We start from the raw sequence: 22899 nt of genomic DNA on the forward strand, positions 1-22899 counted from the left end.
GAAGAAAGGCAGGCACTTGAAGACTGCCACGTACAAAACTTCAGACGTGCGAGGAAATCCCCATGTGACAAACCTGAGCCTCGCCGTGACCTCATAACCACCTTCTTTGAAAGCACAGATGAAAAGACCCATGAGCTCATGCTGCTATGATCAAGAATGTCTTAAGACCGTCAGAAGCCTTCAGGTTCAAGCTGAGACTCTGAAAAACTCAAATCTGGCAGCAGAGGAAAAGGTCTGCCCTTGGTAAACTGTGTAAACGAACAGAATGACTGGACCTGAATTCTACTGTATGGGGCTAAAATAGTCTCAAAAATGTTTCTCTACCATTTTGAAGAATGTGGATAACCAAACAGCTTCAGGCCCTTATTGACTTCCACAGTAGTTTGTTTTTTCTCTCTCTCTCTACATATAATGGCCGAATTTTCATTTTTGGTTTAACTGCCCCTTTAAAGTGTTGTCTCTATTATTAATAAGTACTGTGCCAACAGTCGACAAGGCGTTTGTGACTTTTTTAATACACCAGCAACAAGTGCTGCAGAAGAGTGATGGAAAGTGTCTCTTTAACAACGCCTTTGAGCAAAGGTGAATAAAATAAATAAATTTAATTTCAGCAATTGTTATGCATGTGTTTTTTCTATCTTTAAATTAAATATTGTGATACACCGCCATTCAAAAGTTTGGGATCAGTAAAGTGTTTTTAAAGTGTTTCTTCAGTGTTTTTATCAAATAAATGCAGCCTTTATGAGCAGAAGAAAGAAGTTATATTGTGAAATAGTATTACAATCTAAAATAAATTGAAATAAAATATAAATATATACTTCTATAAATATATACTTCTATTCTGAATAAATGCTGTTCTTTTTAACTTTTTATTCCAAGCATCCTGAAGAAAAAAACAAAAAAACAATATGCATTACAATTGTTTCCACATTGATAATGAAGGATCACGTGACACTGAAGACTGGAGTAATGGCTGATAAATTCAGCTTTGCATCACAGAAATTAACTATATTTTAAAGCATATTAAAATAGAAAACCATTATCACTACATTACTGCGTTTTCTGTATTTTTAAAATCAAATAAATGCAGCCTTACTGATCCCAAACTTTTGAATGGCAGTGTATATCGACTATATTGGCCATTAGCCACCCTGCTCTCTAAACTGCTCTCGGCATCGCCCATCCAAACAAAAGAAAACAACCCAAAATCCCCACAACATGAACATCTGACCTGTTGTCCGAACTGCATTCCGCTCATGCTTCCGGGAGTGCGGCCCTGCATGCCCATAGGATACCTCTGGGGTCCCGGGGGCCCGTAACCCTGTCCTGGGAAGGGAGGACCCTGTTGGGAGCCAGGGGGAGGCCCCTGCTGCTGAGAATAGGGGTTTGCGCCACCATAGTGCTGCCCTCGAATTTTCCCCACCTGGTCCATGGGGCCTGGAGGCTGAAAAAGACAAAGAGAACGAGGGTAAGCGCTAATAATTCAGAGGCAGAGTTAAAATCAGCTAGTGCCATACAGGAGGAGAAATTACTGTGGTACGTTTCAGTTCCCTACAGCATTGAGAGGACTGAACGCCAGGCATCTGGGTCATTAATTTTCTGAAAGCATTCACTTAGGCATCTCTGGTTAAGATGAAGTCAATGGTGATCAATATCAAGAGAGGCTTGTTTCCGCTGTTAAGATTGAAAACAATCACAACACCATAACAGAGTATTAGCCGGAGCATAGCGAAGGCACACCACCCCAAATCAAAAATAGATCTGTATGCTTCAAACAGAGCCAGCGAAGGGAGGGGAAATTGGCAGTGAATGAATGAGAGAATGAAAGCAGCGGTTCAATCTGCCAGGCCGTCCTGAGTGCCAGAGGCTGGAGACTGGGTGAACAGTCAACTTCCCTTTGAAAACAGACAAGAGGAAACAAATGTGTGTGGAGACTGGAGTGTGACCCGAACATCAGAGGAGAGAGACTGAGAATTACAAAGAGATCGGAATAAAGTCTTTGGGACGACGGCGCATGGGAATTACGCAAAGACGACCAGGACAGGAACTGAGATCATGAACTTAAATGAACTGCTCAGCTTTTTTCTATTTGTAAAAAGACAGCACTCGCTTTCAAGCGTTCTGATTCTCAAGTTGTTTTATGAGTCTTGAAACGAATACTACATCGTTCACATAATAAATCAGCAAAACTGTCTACACTGCAAGTGAGCAGAGCTGTGCAATTAATTGCATTAATCACGATTTCTGTTTCTCTTGATTATCCAGAATTAATAAGAGTTTAAATCACCCAATCAGGGCTTTTCTCTCAAAGGGATACCTTTTTTTTTTTCCTGCCAAGTGTTTCATTTAATCTTCCTGAGATCATTTGGAATAGTTGGAGATATTAGAAATTTTGTGTTTCAGATTTTGAGAAAAAATGTTTCTTGTTTTAACAGTTTTCATAAATGTATATATTCATATGATAAATATAATAAACCAGTAAAGTACGAGGTAAAAATAACATACAAATGAGTGGACGTGTAAAAATAAACCTCATATCACAATCGTGATTAATAAATACCAATTATAATTTGAGCAAAAAATAACTGGATTTTAAGTTTATCAATTATTGTTTAGCCCTACAACTGAAGGTTTTGAGTCTTTCATTTTGAACTCAAGTGTAGCATAATATGAAGCTGTCATTTGTCAAACTATAAATTACAGGGATAGTTGAGAAAAAAAAAAAAATAAAAAAATTTTCATACAAAAGATATTTTAAAGAATGTTTGTAACCAAACAGTTGCTGGAAGCTAATGACATAGCATGGGGGAGAAAACAATTTGGTTACCAACTTTCTTCAAAATATCTTTATGTGTGTTCAACAGATGACAATTTTCATTTTTGGTGAGCTCTCTCACCAAAAATACTAATTAAAAAAAAAAAAAAAAATGCAATTATATTGTGTTGCATACAGTTGCCATGACAAATTACTCATACTGTGATATATGTTGGTCACGCCACCCACCCCTCGGCGTAATTTTGAAACTTACTAAACCGTTTGAATACACCCACTTGACTCCTCCATCCCCTGAGAATCACAAACACACACGCTTTCCCATTTCTCAAAGATCAGTAGGACCGGTGAAGGCACGGAGACACGGGACAGGACTCCTGAAATGGTAACAGGTCCCATCTGCCACCACTGCTCCTCCAGCAGCTGTAATAAGGCTCTCTTAAAATCTGAGGTCAATCTGGACCCTTTCTTTCATCAATATAAGGAAGAAACAACATGATATTTTTAAATGCGTTTCAGATGAACAAGCGTTGTGGGCTGCAACCAATGCTTCTACTGTGGAGAGCTCAGTTGATTAATGGAAGAAATACAGTTTTGTAACAAGGCCAGCATAGAAAAAACCTTTAGTGTTCATTTTTGACAATACATAGGCCCTATGATTTCTGCAAAAAGTGGTTGGAATCACGGAATGGAATTTACTGTAAAACGCAGAATGTCACGGAATTTGCCAAAAGTAGGTCAGTACAATTAAATCAAATAGCGAAATGGACCTTTTAAAGTCTGTGAATATTAAACCAGACTATTTAAATATGAAATTTGAGGGAAAATGCAGTCATATCACATACAAAAACAAATCTCTTCAAAACAACCGTTCGGTTTTACTTGAAGAAATTGTGATAAATATAACTATCGTTCAGTACATGCTGCTACTGCTACTAAAATAAATAATAAACCTTTACTTAAGGAATAAATCACACAAATTTTCTTCCATGTTTTAATTTTATTAGTAAACCTCCGTTGTGCAGCGCTTTATGCCATAATTTGATTACAAGAAACATTGAATTACATATCACAGAATAATCAACCATTTTGATCATTACTATTCATTTAAACATTAAATCAGAATCCAGTCAAATTTAAATGAAAAACAACAAATTTGTTAAAAAAAAAAAAAAAAAAAGAATTTATAATACAAGTTAATACGTTTCATGACTTTAATTAGTTTGGCATTACTTTTCAATAAATAAAATGTAATTAACTATTTGGAAAACCAAATGAAAAAAAAAAATTTGAATCTAGAAAAGTTAAAAATGAAAAATAAATAAAACAGATTTTACAGGGCCCCAATTATAGCAGTGTTTACATGTATAAGAATGGTAGATGCTTTATCTCGTCTACATGCTGTGATGAAGCATGAGGTTATGGCTGAGATCAGCGAGGCCTTCGACCGAAAGGGTAATGGAAGTGGAAGATGATGAATTATGCTTGAACAAAGATCTGAGTAAACCTCTGACCTCAAGTTGCCATCTCCATTTATAGTCTTAGGATTTTACATGGTTAGAATAAGTAAGATTTAACACCCCTGCATTAAGAACATGTCCAGTGAAAACTATTACTTCAACAACAAATTCATTTTTGTGCGTCGCTTTGAGGGAACGGCCCACAAATCAAGATGGCAGGCCAATGGATGTCTAATTCCTCTTTCTGCTCGAGACAGTGGTAAACATGCAGTTGTTGGCACGTTCCCGCATCCAGTCTGAGAAACGCTGAGGTTGCTTTCACGCAGTATCGTGTGCATGAATTACCCCCAGGCTCCCTTAAGTGCGGGAATGAGGGTGAGACGAGACAGCGAGAGAGAGAGAGAGAGAGAGAGAGAGAGAGAGAGAATGACAGTTGTTCAGAAATGAAGTGCTTTTAATTCATCCTCGGGCAAGGTCAAAGATAAGCAGCAGCATATCTCGCCGTCTCTCATTTTTAAATAGACAGACGTACTTTATTGATCCCTGAAGGGAATTCAAGGATTTCCCGCCGCAGTCTCATGCGCTGAGGTTATTCCCCTTTCGCTTTTTTAATGAATGATACTAGTAAATGGCAACAATAACAATGAGCCAGTCGTGGGATTTTCTCTTGAAACACCGCTGGGTTTTCTTGAAAACAAAACCTTGCAGAAACCGAAATCAATTTGAAACAGCGGCTATTTGAAATGGGATACTTAAGGAGTAATAAATGCAGGGTGGGAATTACTTATTATTAGCAATTGACTGGATCAGGAAAAAAAATAATGCTAAGAAGAATATTTTACTTGCATCTTTCAGAGTATAAGAGTACAAGAGTGCAGTTTCTCAGAGTAAAAACTAAAAAGAAAAAGACACAAGTGTGCAATATATTCTTAAAGTGTAGAAATAATTAAATAATGAAGACTAAAAATAACGAAATATTTGAATTCAAGAATCACTTTAATTTACTGCAATAAACCATGGTGTCGATTTAATCTCTCACAAAAAAAAAAAAAAAAAGAAATAGCTTGAGTGCAGTTTTCTTTCCAGGGTTTACATATTTCCTACTGGATCAAAAAGTCAATGTTAACCAACAGCACACAGGATATAGATATCACACTGAAGTATAAAAAAAAAAAAAAAAAAAAAAAGAGGAAGAGGTTATTACAATTTGATTAAAAAAAATAACACTCTCTTTGGGAACAGAAAGCACATGAGGTTGGTATTTTGGGGTGTTTTGTGGAAAAACTCTTATGCTCACCTACACTGCATTTATTTAATTTAAAATGCAGTTAAAACACTAATAATGTGAAATAATGATGCAATATGAGATTTGAAAAGAGAGAAAAAAAAAAAAAGTTTGGCAAAAGGCGGGCTCGAACTCGGCTCGATCGCGTCAAAATCATGCGTCTTACCATCTACGCCACTGAAACTGATGTTGATTTAGCGTCTTTTTTTTTTAGTGTTGACTAACTCAATCACACGAGCCTTTTGCCAACAAGACGGGCTATTTGCACTTAGTGTAAATAGACACTCCGAACTTTTAAAGGAGTCATCGGATGAACATTTTCCACAAGTTGATATGATTCTTTAGGGTCTTAATGAGAAGTCTAGAACATACTTTGGTTACAATGGTTCTCAATGGTAGCGTAAAACACTTTTTACCCTGTCAAAATCAGCTCTTTTCACAGCAAGCCATTTTAGTGCACGTTTCTTTAAATGCTAAATGAGCTCTGCTCACCCCACCCCTCTCTTCCATGGGGTCACGAGCAGTTCTAATGATACTGTTTACTTTAATTTTAAAATATTATTTATAGAGATTTAAAAAAAAAAAAAAAAACACTGGGTGGATTTTTATCATTATAGGGTGGTTGTGTACAAACACTGCCAACACACATTTATGTTCAAACATGTAAAAGTGAATTTTGCATCCGATGACCCCTTTAAACGTAATGTATGCATAGTTTATTTTGATTCCACGCAGATTTTAAAATACCTTGATTCAAATATCATCACTAGCGTCTGTGAATCAGTGGCGTATCAGCTCTTCTCCGCTGAAGTCATGTTAAGGCTCAGAGAAACTCATGCTATTTGGCTCCGCTCTCTCAACCCCTCCTCCTCATCCACCAATCAATCGCTCGTCCATGGCTGATTTCCTTCCTCTCTCACTCCCTCTCCAAAAAGGGTGGGAAAAAAAATAAATAACTGCAATTAGCACATGGCTAATCTGCATAGAGGAAAGCCAAGCGCTCTTGGCAGAGGAGGTTACACCGGGTGGAATGTCTCACTGTCTGCTGGGGAAGCGGGAAGGGTGTGTGTGTGTGTGTGTGTGTGTGTGTGTGTGTGTGTGTGTGTGTGTGTGTGTGTGTTTGAGAGGTCGGCCCGTTGGAGTGAAGTATGATAGCACAGATAGCGCCGGCTCTACTGAGCCAGACAGATGGATTGGGTACGGACGATAAACAACTGCTGCTAATTTAATCCTCCACACGGACAAACGCTCCAGGCCTACAGCACAGGACTATTGTTGTGCCAAAACACCAACACACACTAATACAATTCACAGCACTCGTGTGTAGTTTACCCAGGAGCGCAAGCGTGGAGCAGTTAGTGCTGAACATATACAGGACGATTTTTACAATCGTAACAAGCAGAAAGATGTCAGCTCCTCCAGAACGTGCTGAAGCAGAGAGCACTGCACTCTTATTGAGTGAATGTCACAAATACACTCAACTTTAACAATTCAAATAAATATTTTGTCCATCAATACCTTTTTTTTTTCTCCATGGCACTAAAATTATAAATCAAGGTATGTATGATGCTCCCTTTTATTCATTCCAATATTCATTTATCTTTAAAAGGGAAGGAAATGCTTTCCATATATTTGTTAGACTTTCAGAATGAATAACCTGTTTTTTCACAAACTCCACAGAGTAGCTACCTTTTAATTTACGGTTTAATTTACAATTCATACTTTTTGTATACATTTGAGACCGTTTTTGTTCATAAAAACTAACTAACTAGTTAAACCCAAAAAATATATAACAAATTAAAAAAAAATAAGATGCTGCACAACAGAACTGTATAAATTAAAGCATGGATGAAACAATATTGGTTCCATGATGTTGCTTAAATCGTTATTAAATTTATTACTACTTCTACTAGTATTAGTGTTACTACTATTATTACTACTACTTCTACTAGCATTAGTGTTGTTACTACTACTACTACTTTTGAAAAGCACATTATTCAATATTAATATTTCCATAATTTCTACAAGTTTTTATTTTTTTTATTTGGTGGTTTAAGATCTCAAATGAAATGGTGAAAAGCTTGTGAAGTGAGCTCTGAAGATGAAGTTCATGTGTTCATGTCCTCGTATATAGAAACACAGACGCTGAAAACACAGTGAGTGTCACGTATGTTTGAGTCTGTGTCTCAGACAAAGCCACCTTATTAGTTTTTCTTTCTGCTGTGTGATCAGCCATTTGATTCATCCACATAAAAATGTCCAAAACTAATCATAGTTGTTGACAAATTGTATTGTTATTACAGTATGATATTGTTTATCGCCTAGCCCCAATTCAAATACTAAAATTTTTTTTTTTTTCAATTATTCTCAATAACTTTCATGTGTCGACAGTGGTTCAATTTGTAACGTTTACTGTCTGAGGTCAAGCGTCACAAAAACACGAGTCAGAAGCAATGCTTTCAACTCATCCGTCCCCTGATTTTCTCCGCAATGGGAGTGTGACTCCAAATGAGATTCGGTCCTCGCTTAGACAAGTCTCATCTTCTCAACAGCAATTTAAACAGCAAATTCTCTTCATTTGTTGAGTAAAGGACTCGCTGAAAAAGAAAGCCGTACTCCCTCAATTCTCAATTACACCTCACCGGCTTGAGGAATACCAAAGCTATAAATTGAGAAAACGACCACCAGTGGCGACACGGCAAAGAGGAATTATTAGTGACTTTTACAGTCAACAAGCTTTTCCATGCGCTCGACTCACGTAATGGTACTACATCAGACAAACTCAACAGCCCTGACGCTCCTCCAACTGTCCTGGTGAACTCCAAAGAACCGGAGCAAAGGAAAAAGGTGTGTTACACACCTTCACGAATTTACAAATGGAGAGAAGACCCACTGATCTTCACATTCGCAAGGATGAACAAAGCATTATATCCTAATGTAATATAGTTATTTCCACCATGTTAGCATTAAAAATATTTTTATATTAAAGGGGTCACATGACAATGCTAAAAAGAACATTATTTTGTGTATTTGGTGTAATGCAATGTGTTTACACAGTTTAAGGTTCAAAAAACACATTTTCCACAGAACATACATTGTTGCTCCTCTATGCTCTGTCTTTCTGAAACGCGTCGATATTGACAAAGCTCATCGGTCTGAAAAGCGCGGTGTGCTCTGATTGGCCAGCTATCCAGTGCGTTGTGATTGGCCGAATACCTCAAGCGTGTGACGTAATTGTTAAGTGTCTCCACAACATTGTGGTGGCAGCAACAATACTACAGCGAGAATAAAAGCTACACCTTCTTTCATTGTGTAAACATTTGGGCAGTGTTATGCAAATCTTCCCACACCGTGACAGACATGTGGGGGCGTGTTCGAATGAGGCGTTTTAGTCATGGACAAGTATTAACTTTTATAAAGAATATCTCTGGGTTTTAGACTTTAGTCTTTGCAACTTTAGGATCTTATCCATGCACAAACAGCTTGTAACACTCCTAAGGAAAACATGAAATCACATCATGACCCCTTTAAACAATATAAAGGTCTGCTCATGACAATATCTATAACAATGTTAGTGCCCACACTAACAGACAGTAACATTCTGTTCTGCATTATAAGCTGGCAATGCAGCGGTGTTGTCTGCCACTTTAAATGCATAAAATATTCTTTAAAGCCATGTGGATTCAATGATTTTTTTTTTATGTTAATCAGCTGGGAAAAAAAAAAAAAAGGTCTGATAAATGCTATGGGGGTAACGGAATTCAAGGAACACGAGTTATGTAATCCGATTACTTTTTTCAAGTAACTAATAAAAGTAATGCATTACTTTTTAAATTTACAAGAAAATATCAGAGTTACTTTTGCAAATAAGTTATGCCAGTTACTTTGTTTTCCCCATGTATTGACTGACAGCTCTCCTGTCCCCACGTTGAGAGAAATCAGGAGTAAGGTGTTGTGTGCGCTGTGTGAACATGAAGCTTACTGTATATCTAGACTAAATGTGAACATGCATTTACTCATTCAGCATTCCTTAAAATGAATGAAAACAGTCAAATGCAAACTCAGAATGACACAAACCTGCAATAATTAAAATGTTAAACACAAATATCCTTTATGTATTTAACCCCCATTTACTAACCAATGTCTTTGCTGCTGACCTTTGATGATCTAATAAAACCATATTAATAAGTATGAGTTTAAATTTACATTTCCTTCAATCAGAAATTTACTCACTTTTGGTGTGAAAGGGCTTTTACTTTTGCCAAAAAAAAAAAAAAAAAACCAAGCCCAGGCCAGATGTGCAAGTGTAACCTAAAAGTTATGTTATGCATTACTTTCCATGAGTAATGCAATTAGTTACTTTTTAGGGAGTAATGCAATATTTGTAATACATTACTTTTAAAAGTAACTTTCCCCAACACTGCCTAAGAGTGGTAGAATTAGAACAATTATTAAAAGATTTAATAAAAAAAAAAAAGAAATTATTCTGTGAAAACTATTATTATTATTGGTTTAAAGTGCAGTAAACTTATTTGTGCCACAAACCAGTATGTTTGTGATTATGATAAACTAAAATTTGATAAATACCATTTTGCAATATAAATCAGAATAAGGATTTACATTCTAGTTACATCCAATCTTACGTTAAAAATAATGTTGATACACACCTGTGACTGCATATCAGTTAAAATCTGTTATTTTATGTAAAACATAGATAGAAGTTTCTAGGCAGCTGTAAACAAACAAACTTTGCTTCACGTTGTACTCTCCCCACGTCCAACCTCATTTGTTTGAGACCCATCCCACTCTCACATTAGCCCATGTTTCTTATCTCCCTCTTGTGTAAATAAAGTAGAGAAAAGCAGTCCTGCGCTCTGTGCAAAAACATCTCTACCAGCTGACAGACTTCTAGCATACTACAGGACCAATGTGGGAGAATATGGAGTCACCATGTGATAATGTGGCATGTGTTTCCAGCTGCACTCAGTTCACGTCAATCACAAGCTGTCCGAATAAGCATTCCTTTAGGAAATGCAGCCATGGCCGACTACACTGACAGCAGAGATGGCATATTTCTAGTTAGCGCGTTGATTTGGACCCGTCAGCCAGGCCGCTGTTCAGCCAGTGCTTTTGAAACATCAGGAGAAGGTGGTTAGCTTCACTGCTTTGTGGTGACAGCTGTGAGTTAGCGATGCCCTCAGCCAACTATTACAGGAAGAGACATTAGAAAGACAGTCTTGAGGACATAGCAATGCTGATACAGGTAGTGGCTGACGGATATATTGCCAATGCTGATATATATATTGGCTGAAATTTGGGATTTTTTTTTTATTTAGCTGTAGGGCTGTGTATCGGCAAGGATCTGGCGATACGATACGTATCACGATACAGGGGTTGCGATACGATATATTGCGATACTGTAAGCAAGGCGATATGTTGGGATATTTCTTATTTTAGGAATAAGATATATTTTTAGGAAAGCTGTCATTAAGAACACACCACCAAAAAAATAAATAAATAAAAATTGTTTAACAAGAACACACTGGGATCTGCATTTGCAATAATCAGTCCCTGTAACATTCAACGTTATTGAACCACTTTTTGTGCAGTATGAGTAAAGGGGGGAAATTCAAGTGCTTGCAGGATTCTTTAGTTAAATGTATATGTATAAAATGTATTTTATAAAAAGACCACATGTATTTTAGACCCTGCTTTAAAAGGTTCACAGTTTAAGTTTACAATTGTAACATGCAATGTCATAACATTTTGATCTGAACAAAACATATTTGTTAATATCAATGAAAAATAAATTGCTTGCAGGATTCCTAAAGAAAACAATTGTAAAACAATAAAATATATACAGATGTTGAACATTCTCAGAACCATTCAACTTGGATTTCACAGGTTTTTCAGTTTGTATTTATGTTCCGCGTGGAATTGCCGAGACTGCGATGCAAGCACTGCTCAACTGCACAAAACGCCCCAAACACCAGAGAAAGCTGCAGCCTCGCAGCGACCCTAACGCCTGCTGTGGCACGGCAAGCAGCGGAACGGAGCCGGATGTTACCACAAAAACCCAAATGACGCCACACTTCAGTTTTGTACACGGAAACTGGAACAATTCTTTCATCCTCCATTACTGGCAGCGAACTACGCTAACATTGCATGCCCTAATGCTAGTATTTCCTGTCACTGTTTAAGTTCAGAGATGAAGACTGCCATCTAGCGGCCGTGATATGACATTATCAACGTGGTTTTGCGCAGCTTGTCAGTGAACAACGGCTCTGTGTGGTAAATGCAGCTGCATGTGAAATCACGCACATGATGGAAATTACAGAACCGGCTTTACTGACAAGATGCGCAATAAATATCGCATGCGATATATCGTGCAGCCCTACTCAAAACGAAACAACTGAATCTCGTATGATTTTTTTTTTTTTTTTAAATTATCAATATTCCGTTTTTGAGAGCCGATACAGTCACAGCCAAACAAAATACCGCGATACTCACGTGTATCTATATTTTCTTACACCCCTATTAAGCTGCATGGCCAGTAGTATGTGCACCACCCAATTTTTGTAACTGCGCATATTTTGTACGCTCAGGTCACACGTGCACTAATTTTGTTTTGCACTAATCAGTTGTTCCACAAGGTGGCATGACTGGCCCAGGCCATTGTTTCACAGACAAAGGAAACTTAAGAGACAGAACAACAACAAAATAGTGGAGACTGCAACAATAACACTGACAAGCACTTGTGTGAGAGGGTTATGAATACAAACACATCATAACTTCTGGAGAAAAACAGCTGCATTCGCGCAAAGGCTACGTGTTACACTGCATTTTAAGCGTGCGTTAGCTTGTGTAGTGTTGTCTAAAGTACCGACCACGATTCCATTCGGTACTGAAATTTTAAAAACGTCCATTTCCCGCTAAGATTTGAGCAGATTCTTAAACGGCGCTGATTGGTCATTGTGTTCACGCACTCTACAGAGATGACTGTGATTGGCTTCAATGACCATCGCTTTATGCTCTTCACCAAGCGCTCACACAGAAGCACACCGAAGCATTTGAAAGCCGCGTCTATCAGCACGGATCCATCTATGTGCAGATATATTAGGGATCCACTGACAGCGACGGATGCACTGATAGACGTTCCGGTGTGTTTGTGTGTGAGCACTCGGTGAAGAGCTTGAAGTGTTGATCATTGTAGCCAATCACAGATGTATCTGTTGAGCGCGTGAACACAATGACCAATCAGCGCCGTTTAAGAATCTGCTCAAAAGTAAATAGCAGCATCAGCCAGTAATTTATTTTCTCTTTGGTCAGGAAGTTGCAACTTGTTTTGACGGTGCGCGGGACTTTAATTTGACAGCACTGAGATGTTGGACATAGGCACTAGATATCAATAAAATAAAAAAATACCATCACTAAACCATTAGTTACAGGACTTCACTACTGCAGCTTAAAAAGGTTTTTATTGTCATAGAGATACTACATAAAATAAAACTGAACAAGGCAGCATTCACATAACTCTGAAAAACAAATACGGCACTGAATTAAAGCACATCAAAAAACATTTCAGACTACACACTGACAGATCATTCACGTTACGTTGCCAAAACATATGGCAACATTAACAATAGGTTTGTTTAGCAGCTCCAGTCCTTTGCATACTTCTCAGATACCGTTGGATTGCGGGCATGCAAATCCTCAGGCCAGTGTTTATATGAACGGAGAGACTCTGTAACTCCACATAAACAACATAAGAGCACTGAAGACCTCAAGATCACCTTTACGTTCTGATTTATAATCCTTTAGAGGAGCAACAGCGCAGAAACAAATCACAAGAAGCCAAAAACGAGTGCGTTTTCCAACAGCAAGACAAAAAGTCTTCAAATTGAAGAGTGTGATAATGACATTCACCGACAGATGACTAATAAAAAGACATAAAAGCAACTTGAGTGATACACAAGTGTGGTTAGAAATTATAGCAGTAAGTATTTCGTATGCATTTTGATACAACCAGAAAACCACCTTTCCCACCAATTCTTAAGTTGTGGTTTCATATCACTGGGGTTTAGAGTGATTTCTGATTTATGTGTCTGACTCTTAGTAGGCAGTAAAAGGTTAATGGTGTTCTCCGCACAACACGCACATATGTGTGTCATGTAAATGAAGCCTGCAGACTCCGGGACCATAAGTTTGAAGGAGGAAATTACTATGCTAATCTGCTACATTTTAAAAGTAAATGTCAAAAGAAAATACATTACCCTCACATTTCCAAACAGCCCTGTGGAATTGCTTAAATGTGACATTTCCCCAATCACAGAGGAGAAAGGGAACACCTCATCATCAACCGTACGCTACGGAAAATGATTAGCACTGAATTTTTAACAACTGATTGTGCCAAGGTGGTCCTTAGATGGGCGTCCTCATTGTAGGAACATGCAGAAGTTCCAACCCAGAAGAAGGGAAGGAGAAATGAAACAAGGGACATTCCAATGAAGAACCAATGAATAAAGTCAAACAAGATGCATGTGAATTTGCATGCACTCAGTCCTAGACAGTACACAATATTGGACTTGGTACAAACCAAATCATAACGCACCAAAAATGGATTTTTAAAATATGCAGCAATGCTTGGCTTTTTCTGCTTTGCAGCTGGCGCTACTCTTATAACGGTTTTGGTTGTGAAAATAATGACTAAAATAAGGAAGACTGAACTGGCCACACTTGAGAACTTAAAAAGGTATCAAGTTATTACAATAATAAGAAACTTTATTTGTACAGTACTTTTCATAAAAAAAAAAAAAAAGCACTTTAAGTGCTTAAAAAGCATAATCAATTACAGTAAGCCCATTTAGGCAGATGCAAATATGCAACAAGTCTATTTTCTGATGCACATCAATAGACACGGTTACGTGATTTTGTTTTTGCAGCTGTAAACTAAGAGATGGGGGGAAAAAAACAAAAGCATTTGAAAACTGTTAATGCTTCTGAAGATATTTAATATAAATTACCCACTGGTACAATTGAAACACACATTCACTTATTTATATTTAGATATAAATAAGTCAATGTGTCAGCAGAATATTGATGCAAAGTGCACTGCAACTTCCCACCAGCACACTAGCAAGCGTTTTATCTGTATTCTTCTTTGTTGAGTGTAATATTTTCACTGGCAGTGCTGTAATTAGTATGCTCACAGTGTGCTGTGCTTTAGCTGAGAGACCAGCGCTTTTCAGTCCTGGAAGTGAAGTACCACAAAACGGCACAATTTGGATGTCTCCTTTATTTAACACAGAATATTTTGATCATCTGGGGCTGACTGCACTAGCCGTGCACAAGTTAAATCTATGCCTAGCCTAGTTGTGGTGTAAATGGGTGTTAGGTTTCGATTTGCATAGTACTGAGTATTAAAACTTAGTTGAATGTGACCATGTACAAACTAAATTATGGAGTATGAAATTGAAAGGAAATATTAGATTGATTAAATTATCCTGTTTTATCTGACAGACTTCAGTCCACAAGACATGTATCATGTTGACATGTATATTCACATTAAGAGAGAGCATTGTGTTAATGAATTATATGAAGCTGATCTAAACAGTGCAACTTGGCGTTCATGGCAAAAAAAACAAACGCAATTTGTTTTTTTTAAACCAATATTAATGTGTTGCCTCCTTTAAGACACATTACAGAAATGTTATTAACATAAAAATGCCTAAAGTTATTTCAAGTAGGGTTGTGCCGATAGACGACACGGTATTTAGAGACATCGCCTGGGGCTAATGCCTTTGACGAAAGCAAGATTATTATTATGATAGTAATACCATCTAATTTAAAATTAGAGCTTATTTCTTTTTTTTTTGCATTTTGACATCATTTACATTTTCACAAAATGAATTAGCTAGATAATACTGTGTATCAGTGATCTCACAGGCTATAGGACAGGACGATTGAACATATCGCCCAACGCTGATTTCAAGACTAAACCTTATTTAATTAGAAATGTAATTTTGCCATTAATTAGCATTGAGAGGATGAACTGAGATTCACTGAATTTCAACAACTTTGAAGGCTGCTACTGGATCATTGAAGGTAAATATCAAATCCTTAGACTAATGCATTACTTTAGTAAGATTTAATGACCTATTAGGTGCGTTCTGCCTTAAGAACCAATGGTGCAACAAAACTAAGTTACAAACTAAAGTTAACAAGACTGTGGATTTTACTTTCAAATTTAAAGTCCCCCTGTAGTGAAAATCAAGTTTTGTATGTTGTTTATTTGCCTCTGTGGTGTTTTTAATATGCTTTTAGACCAACCATGTGCCAATCCATTAAAATCAACACCATTGCTGAGTATTTTCTCCTTAAAACAGTAGTTTCCCAAAGGCTGACCCAGAAACAGCCCTCGGTTTGCTGCGTCACAAACCAATAACGTCAAGGGATTGATTCCCATCACTAACATCCAAAATATACCAATACCAGCACAAAACCAAACATAAATTAGAGCAAAAAACCCATAAAGCCGAGGTTTCATGTGAATTTAGAACCATTAACTTGCATTATAACCCACGGCAACAGTGTAAAAGTAGCCCACCTCTCCCGCATCAGCATCTGTACTTCACACGCGTATGCTTGCAGGCGCGAATCAAGAATCACAAACGGCCGCATTCGAGTCTTCAAGGCATTTCAGGACACAACATCGTCTAACGAATGTTACAATATGCACTGTAGTTGTCCACTAGTAAAAACAGTTTTATCAGTCATTATCCGTGGATTAGGAGGCGCTGGCTGGTGCGACTGAGTGAGTGGGCTAATTTGCATATTCATAGATCAGCGTATAGTAAATGAGGCAAAGGTGTTGAGTAACATTCAAGCTATTTTAAGGCATGAGAAAATTATTTTCACAAGAAAAAAAAAACATTTAAATATGTCATTTTGATGATCAAAGATAAGTTTTAAGGGATAAAATATTTGACTACAGGGGGACTTTAAGAAAAAAAATAAAAACTTACGAATGATTTGAGCAACTCTTCACAAATCATTAGTAGAGCAACCAGACTTGGACTTGGAGAAGGAAGACATCCAACATTTGAGTGTTGGGTCCAGGACCATGACTGAGAAGCAGCTTTAATACAGTCAGCATGATAAAAACTCTAAAATCATCCAATCAGGGTCAAGTGAACTTAATTATATAAGGCTTCCCGAACACTGTCTAATCAACTAGTCGTTCAGGCAATCCAGCGACTAGACCATTTTGAAATCACATGCTATTGCTTTATTTACCTCAGAAGTGCGTTCTTTGCGCTCACCAGATATATCTAGCGCACAGCCGAGCCGAATGCAAAGCAGTACACAGCTTGAGCAAGTGAAAAGCGAAGAAAGAGGCATGACAAGACCGAGCCAGAGTAATATGAGGAGTGGATGCAGTGTGCAGAAGAGTACGAGGGCTGCACGAGTGCTTTTGCGTGGGTACAGCAAGCGTACGAGAGGCCAATTTGTGCAGGGTTTGTGCGACGTAAACGCTCCTGAAGAGACGGACGGATGGCCGGTGGCGCATGCAGCATGAGCGGGTCAGAGCGCTCCTCCCGGCGTCCGCTAACATGTGCGCGCTCACACACCCACCCACATTCACAAGCGCACAGCTGTCACCGGCAGGCAGCAAAGGATCATTCACAAAAACACCCCCTCCCAGCTCTGTTTCCCTAAGTATCTGTGACACACACACACACATACACAGAGTGAGGCAGCATGTGGAGATTCATTACTCAGCAGTGCAGACAGTGTGCTGTGGCAGCAACAGTTCACTCATTACCCCGCAGGCTACCGAGACCGTGCCCTTCACTCGAGGATGCTGGGATAGGATTCTCCCTCTCAAACAGAAACACGCTGCTCTCAGGGCAACCGGACGGGTCAATGCCAAAGTCTGGGTCAGAAAGACTGGTCTTGAGCAGTTTAAAGGGCAACCCGGTAACATTCAAACAGACCTGTAAAACAATAATATCCTTTGGAGAATCTTGGCATTACATGTAAATATTAATCATTAAGTGCCATGTTAATACCACCGATTCATCGATTCTCATTTCAATTCATTCAAAACTCTTGGGTCAACAATCCACAATCGCTCAAAAAGTTCACAGAAGTCCCATTATTAAAAAATAAATAAGTGAACAAATAAATGTGTGATATTGGTATGCACAAATTAAAAATAGTATTACATTTTAGTGAAAACCTAATAGAAATATCTTCATACCACAATAACATCTACTTTGTAATAGTGGCTTCTAGGTTAAAATTATGGTTTCTGGAAATAAATGAAAAATTGACCCTTTTAAGTCATTTGCACATCAAAAACAAAAATAAATTAGCAAATAAATTTACAGAACATTTTTCTACAGGGGTTAATATAAGCGTATCTGCATGGTTTTCCTTATATTTGCCAAACACAGACATTAATGCCCTAGTTTATGACTTCAAAATAATAATCGGCTAAAGAAAAATCGCTCCTGGCTTCAAGATTTTACTCATTTTATCTTCAGGACATATTTATCTCTGGGCTAATTAATCTGACATGAAAAGCTCACATGCAGAGAAAGAAAAAAAGAAAAAAAAAGAAAGATTATCATTACAAATAATAACTGCTAGTTTATTTTGGCGCTCAAAATATACAGTACTGGTATTTGTAAACAAAACAAGCCCACTTAATATTAGCATAGATATGGACAAGGCTGGATGCTTTTGAAAAATTACACACCATCATCAAGTTCAAGCCATCCACTGCATCACTCATGCAAATCTGTGGTCTCAAAACCCTTTACGCCACACATTTCTCTTGCTTACAATCGGACCTTCAAATACACAAATCTAGGCACTATTCTGAACTGAAGGAATAAATACAGCCATCTGTATAAAGCTATAACCAGATCCACACAGCCCGTCAGATTTCAACATCCCCTCCACATTCACTCATTAAATAAGTTAGCAGTGTTTTCAGCAAACTACACAAACATTCAAATCTCAAGCAGCACTTTATAGTGTGCACAAACTTACAAATAACCGTTTCTGTGCATCAACATCCAACAGTCACACTAAACTAAATCACCTGTAATGTTGATAAAAATAAGACAATGTTACTTTAATTAACCTACGGGTGCAAGCACATAACAGAACCACAACAAATGCAAAGTTTTAAAACCCTTACATAAAAATGAAAACACTCTAGACAAGAACAGATTAATTGTTTTAAGGGAAACATTCTTGTTTACCCATCAAGGTTATTGCATAGCAAACACGGTAAGAAAATCTCTGCCTCAGAGTCATTAAAACCCTTCATTTCCACAATGAGAGCACAGCAATCACGTCATTAAGCATTATTCTCTCATTCAGAAACATGAGGGAGCGTTCAGGAAAGGTGTGATCCTGAGAAAGACAGAATAATACTGCTGATGATCACAGGACGGTAGTAAAACAGCAGCGACTCTTGGTTAACTCCTACACTGCTTGTAAACACACACGCACACATTGAGTCTGAACAAGCATGTGACTTTCAATGTCACCTGTACTGGGATCAGTGCTGTGAAACGATGCATACAGCAGGGATTCTCCCTCCTAATTACAACCTGAAATTTAAATACTAAGAAACCTGGATGCAGATAACATGCATAAACATCCTCAAGTTATGAAAAGTTCATCTCTGATATTAATACACCGCTATTATTGGACATTTCAGGCCATGCAAGAAAAATTCCACTAAATTACACGCATTTTGATGCTACACACCCCCAGGCCATTTAAGATGTTTAGGCCTTTGTTTTTTCAGTCAAGAAGAAACTAAGGTTTTGGAGAAAAACTTATTTTCTTTTTCCATCTAAAGCAAATGAACGTTGCTTACTTAGACCATTTTCAGTGGAGCAAAATCTGTATTTTAGACAGCTTCAAAGTAATCCACACGAACCCAGCAAACAAATAAGAGTCTTCTCTAGAAAAAAACAGAAAAACTTTTTTTTTTTTTTTAATTATACATGCGTTAACTAAATGCTAACCTTGGTCCAGCCTGTTTTAATTCACAACAACATTGGAAAGCTTACTCATGACATTATTAGAAAGAACTGACCTATTGCTGACAAGTTTGAACCAAGAAGTTTGTTTGTTAGCTATTCTTCGTTTATTCTTCATTTTTGGGGATTTTGGATTAGACTTGCATTAGATGAAGAGAAAGCCTTGAATATTTTCCCCCCAAAACCTTCATTTCTCTTCAGCTGAATAAACAAAGTCCTATACACTTTGGTGTGTAAGTAAATCAAGAAATACCTATTTTGCTGTGAACTATTCCTTTAAGACCTTTGGATGCCACAAATATCAGGATGTTACAAATAGTCCACATATCCGGAAACCTAGATGCTGACAACTTAGATAAAAAAAAATAAAAATAAAAAGAGAGAACCTATCATCATGTAACCTATTATTCATTAAGATAACTCCTTTTTATAAACAACGCAAATAAGTCCTACCACTGGACATTTCAGACCATGCAAAAAGAAAAATGCATCACTAAAATGTGTGCATTTCAACTAAACAGACTCCTGTGCAATTAAACTTACTAAATTAGCAAAAGATGCATTGCTACAAAAATAACACACCTGTATCTTTATTGCATGCACTTAAATAAGACCTTGAATTTTATTAATCAATTTAATTGTTAAAAACAAACCAGACTTATGCATGGATGCCCTTTGTTTACGAAATGCTACAAAAAAAAATTAAGCACAAGTTACATAAAAACAATGTTTTGTTTATATAGCAAACACCGTGTCTCAAAAACGACTTAATTATCTCGTTAACAACCATACTGCATGCATTCAAAGCCTTAAAAGTGCCTGCATGCACGCAGTGAGTGTAAGTGGAGCAGCTCGTCGGCGGGGCTCTTTGCTGCATTAGATGCAATTATAAATGGCCAAGCGCAGGAGATGAGGCAGCCAATCAGATTTGAGCTCGCGTGTCAACCTAAGACCAACTGTCTCCTGCCTTTGACAGAAGGATTTTACCTCCATAATTCAAATCCCAAAGCAAAGCAGCCCGCTGCACTTACTCACAGCTCCCAGCCTGTTTACACACACGCACGGCCGAAAAACGCCTCAAAACACACCCAAACGAGGCGCGTTTCAAAGCAAACCGAGCTTAACGGTTCACGAGGCGACAGTGTTCTCGTTTAGCCCCCGGATGCTAACATATTCGGTGTTTTTAGCATCGGAGAAGGGCCAGGGCGAGAGTGGGAATAAACTAGCCGTGATCAAACAACTAGCGATAGCATTTCGCACCAAACCGAAGCCAAAACACGTCTTTAAACTTTCCTACAGAGCTGGGCTTTTCATGAGCAGCATCTGCGCTGGAGACAGTTGGATAAACATAGCCACCATGTTAAGGCTGTGTTTTAAGAACTAGTTTGACCAACTAACGTTAGCAGTTAGCCAAGAAATAACCAATCTCACTTTTCCGACTAAAATTGGGCCAACCTTCATTTTTGCGAGCGGTCTAGATGAAAACACATTAGACGGCTAACCTCTGAAGACTAGTCTAAGCAGTTTACGCGCTGCTCTTTGCACGCAGCCTCGAAAATTAGCATTACTTCCCAATTCCTCGTGCCCCTCTCACCCCAGCACACAACTAGCCCAAAGTGAGACAACAACGCACAGAAACACAGCTCAGAAACAGCTGCTTATATGGACTGTGTTCGCTGGAAAAACACAGGCAGCCATTTTAGAGCAGACTGAGAAACAATGGCAGACTCTCTCTCTCTCGCAGCCGAGCGCCGAGTTAAGCAAAGTTTACCTGGCTCCTGTTAAGGGTCTGTCCGGTGTTTCCAGGGCTCATGGGAGGGGGGTGATGGCTTCTTTGTTGCCAGGCTGGATGAGCCGCGCCGAACTGACCCAGGTCCCCCGCTCCTTTGGCAGCCGCTTCCTGGCCTGCGAGCTCCGCGGCGGGGAAGCTCTGGTAGCTCCTGGCCGAGCTGGGGGAGGTCAGGAGCTGGTTCAGAGTCGGGGTGGATGTGGGCTGAGGGGTCCCCATGTTGTACCTCTGGCTGTTGTAGGAAGCGGCGGTCACGTTAACATTAACGTTAGTTCCTACCGGCGGCGGTTGCTTGCCCGGCTGCCCCCCGGCTGAAGGCGGCTGGCTGTTTCGCGGGGAATTCACGCCGTAGCCCTGGCCCTGGTTGTACGGAGTCCGGTTGAGGAAGGGGCTGGAGTTGTTAAAGTGGTTCTGGTAGCCGTGCTCGTGTGAATTGGGCGGGTATGGGTCCATCCCCGCCGGCCCTGCCATGCCAGGGCTTTGTTGTCCGCCATGTTGATGAAAAGCGGGCCGGTTGTAGTGCTGGTTGTAGCCGTACGGAGGCGGAGGGAAGGCGGCCGAGTGTTGTGGAGCCATACCGGGGTGGCTATTCCCGTCGGGATCATTCTGGCTGTTGTTATTGTTCACCCTGGACGGATTCCCGTTACCGTTCTTCATGTCAGGGTCGCCTGCTCCTCCTCCTCCCCCGGCAGCAGCGTTTCCCACATCGGCCCCGTCGCGCAGCTCCTTCTGTCCCGGGGATCCGGCGTCGGTGCTCTCCTGCGGCTTCTCCCCGAGCACCGGCTCGTCCTGCGGCTCCCGCTCCGGTTTTTTGAGTTCGGCGGGCGGGCTAGCGTTGAGAGTGGCGACCTGAGCGGCCATGATCTCTCTCTCTCCCTCTCACTCTCTCGTTCACCGCGAGTCACTTTGAATATAAACACAACGCTCTTACGAAGACGTTATAAAGCCCGCGTCCCGTAGCATTCCTTCCACTTTCAGACCGGAGTCGGTCCTCTCTCCCGAACACGGCTCGAGTGGAAAAAGTTTCCTGGAGAATATAAATAAAGGTCCCGGGAATGGATTTAACCGACACCAATGTGTGTGTGAGTGAGTGAGTGTGTGTATGTATGTGTGTGTGTGTGCGTGTGTGTGTGTGAGTGTGTGGAGGGGGGGCCTCTTACAGAGCGAGAGCGCCAGAGAGAAACCGATCAAACCAGCACGAGGCTCCGCGAGACACAGCCATTTTACCGAAGCGCGTGGTCACGTGCAAAACGCGTCGTGGAGCGCGGATCCGGAGCGGAGCGCGAGAGAGGGAGAAGTGTGTCATCTCGAGGTACTTTGACATAGTTTGGGCTCCAGCACAAAACACGCCCGTGAGCCTCGGCTTTTATTGTGAAATATGTATTATTATATTATATTTTCTGACTGAATCTTTTATATTATATTATATATAATATACTTGACCCTCTAACACTAACACTCTCCGTTCTATTTCTATAATATATTTTGTTTTTATTTATTTATTTAAAAAAAAAAAACACTTGACC

General features: G+C 39.2%; 1 protein-coding gene across 1 annotated transcript in view; it reads right to left on the minus strand.

The window, feature by feature from the left end:
• The window catches only part of arid1ab (AT-rich interactive domain 1Ab), a 66666-nt gene extending 43969 nt beyond the window's left edge, over positions 1 to 22697 (minus strand). Inside the window, 2 exon segments of the mRNA XM_058752465.1 lie at positions 1232 to 1444; positions 21356 to 22697. Of these exon segments, the coding sequence (XP_058608448.1) occupies positions 1232 to 1444; positions 21356 to 22234 (1092 nt within the window). The 5' untranslated portion in view covers positions 22235 to 22697.
• Positions 22698 to 22899: the final 202 nt, after the last annotated feature.

Source organism: Onychostoma macrolepis, chromosome 19 (genome assembly GCF_012432095.1).
Source record: "Onychostoma macrolepis isolate SWU-2019 chromosome 19, ASM1243209v1, whole genome shotgun sequence".
Taxonomy (NCBI): Eukaryota; Metazoa; Chordata; class Actinopteri; order Cypriniformes; family Cyprinidae; genus Onychostoma; species Onychostoma macrolepis.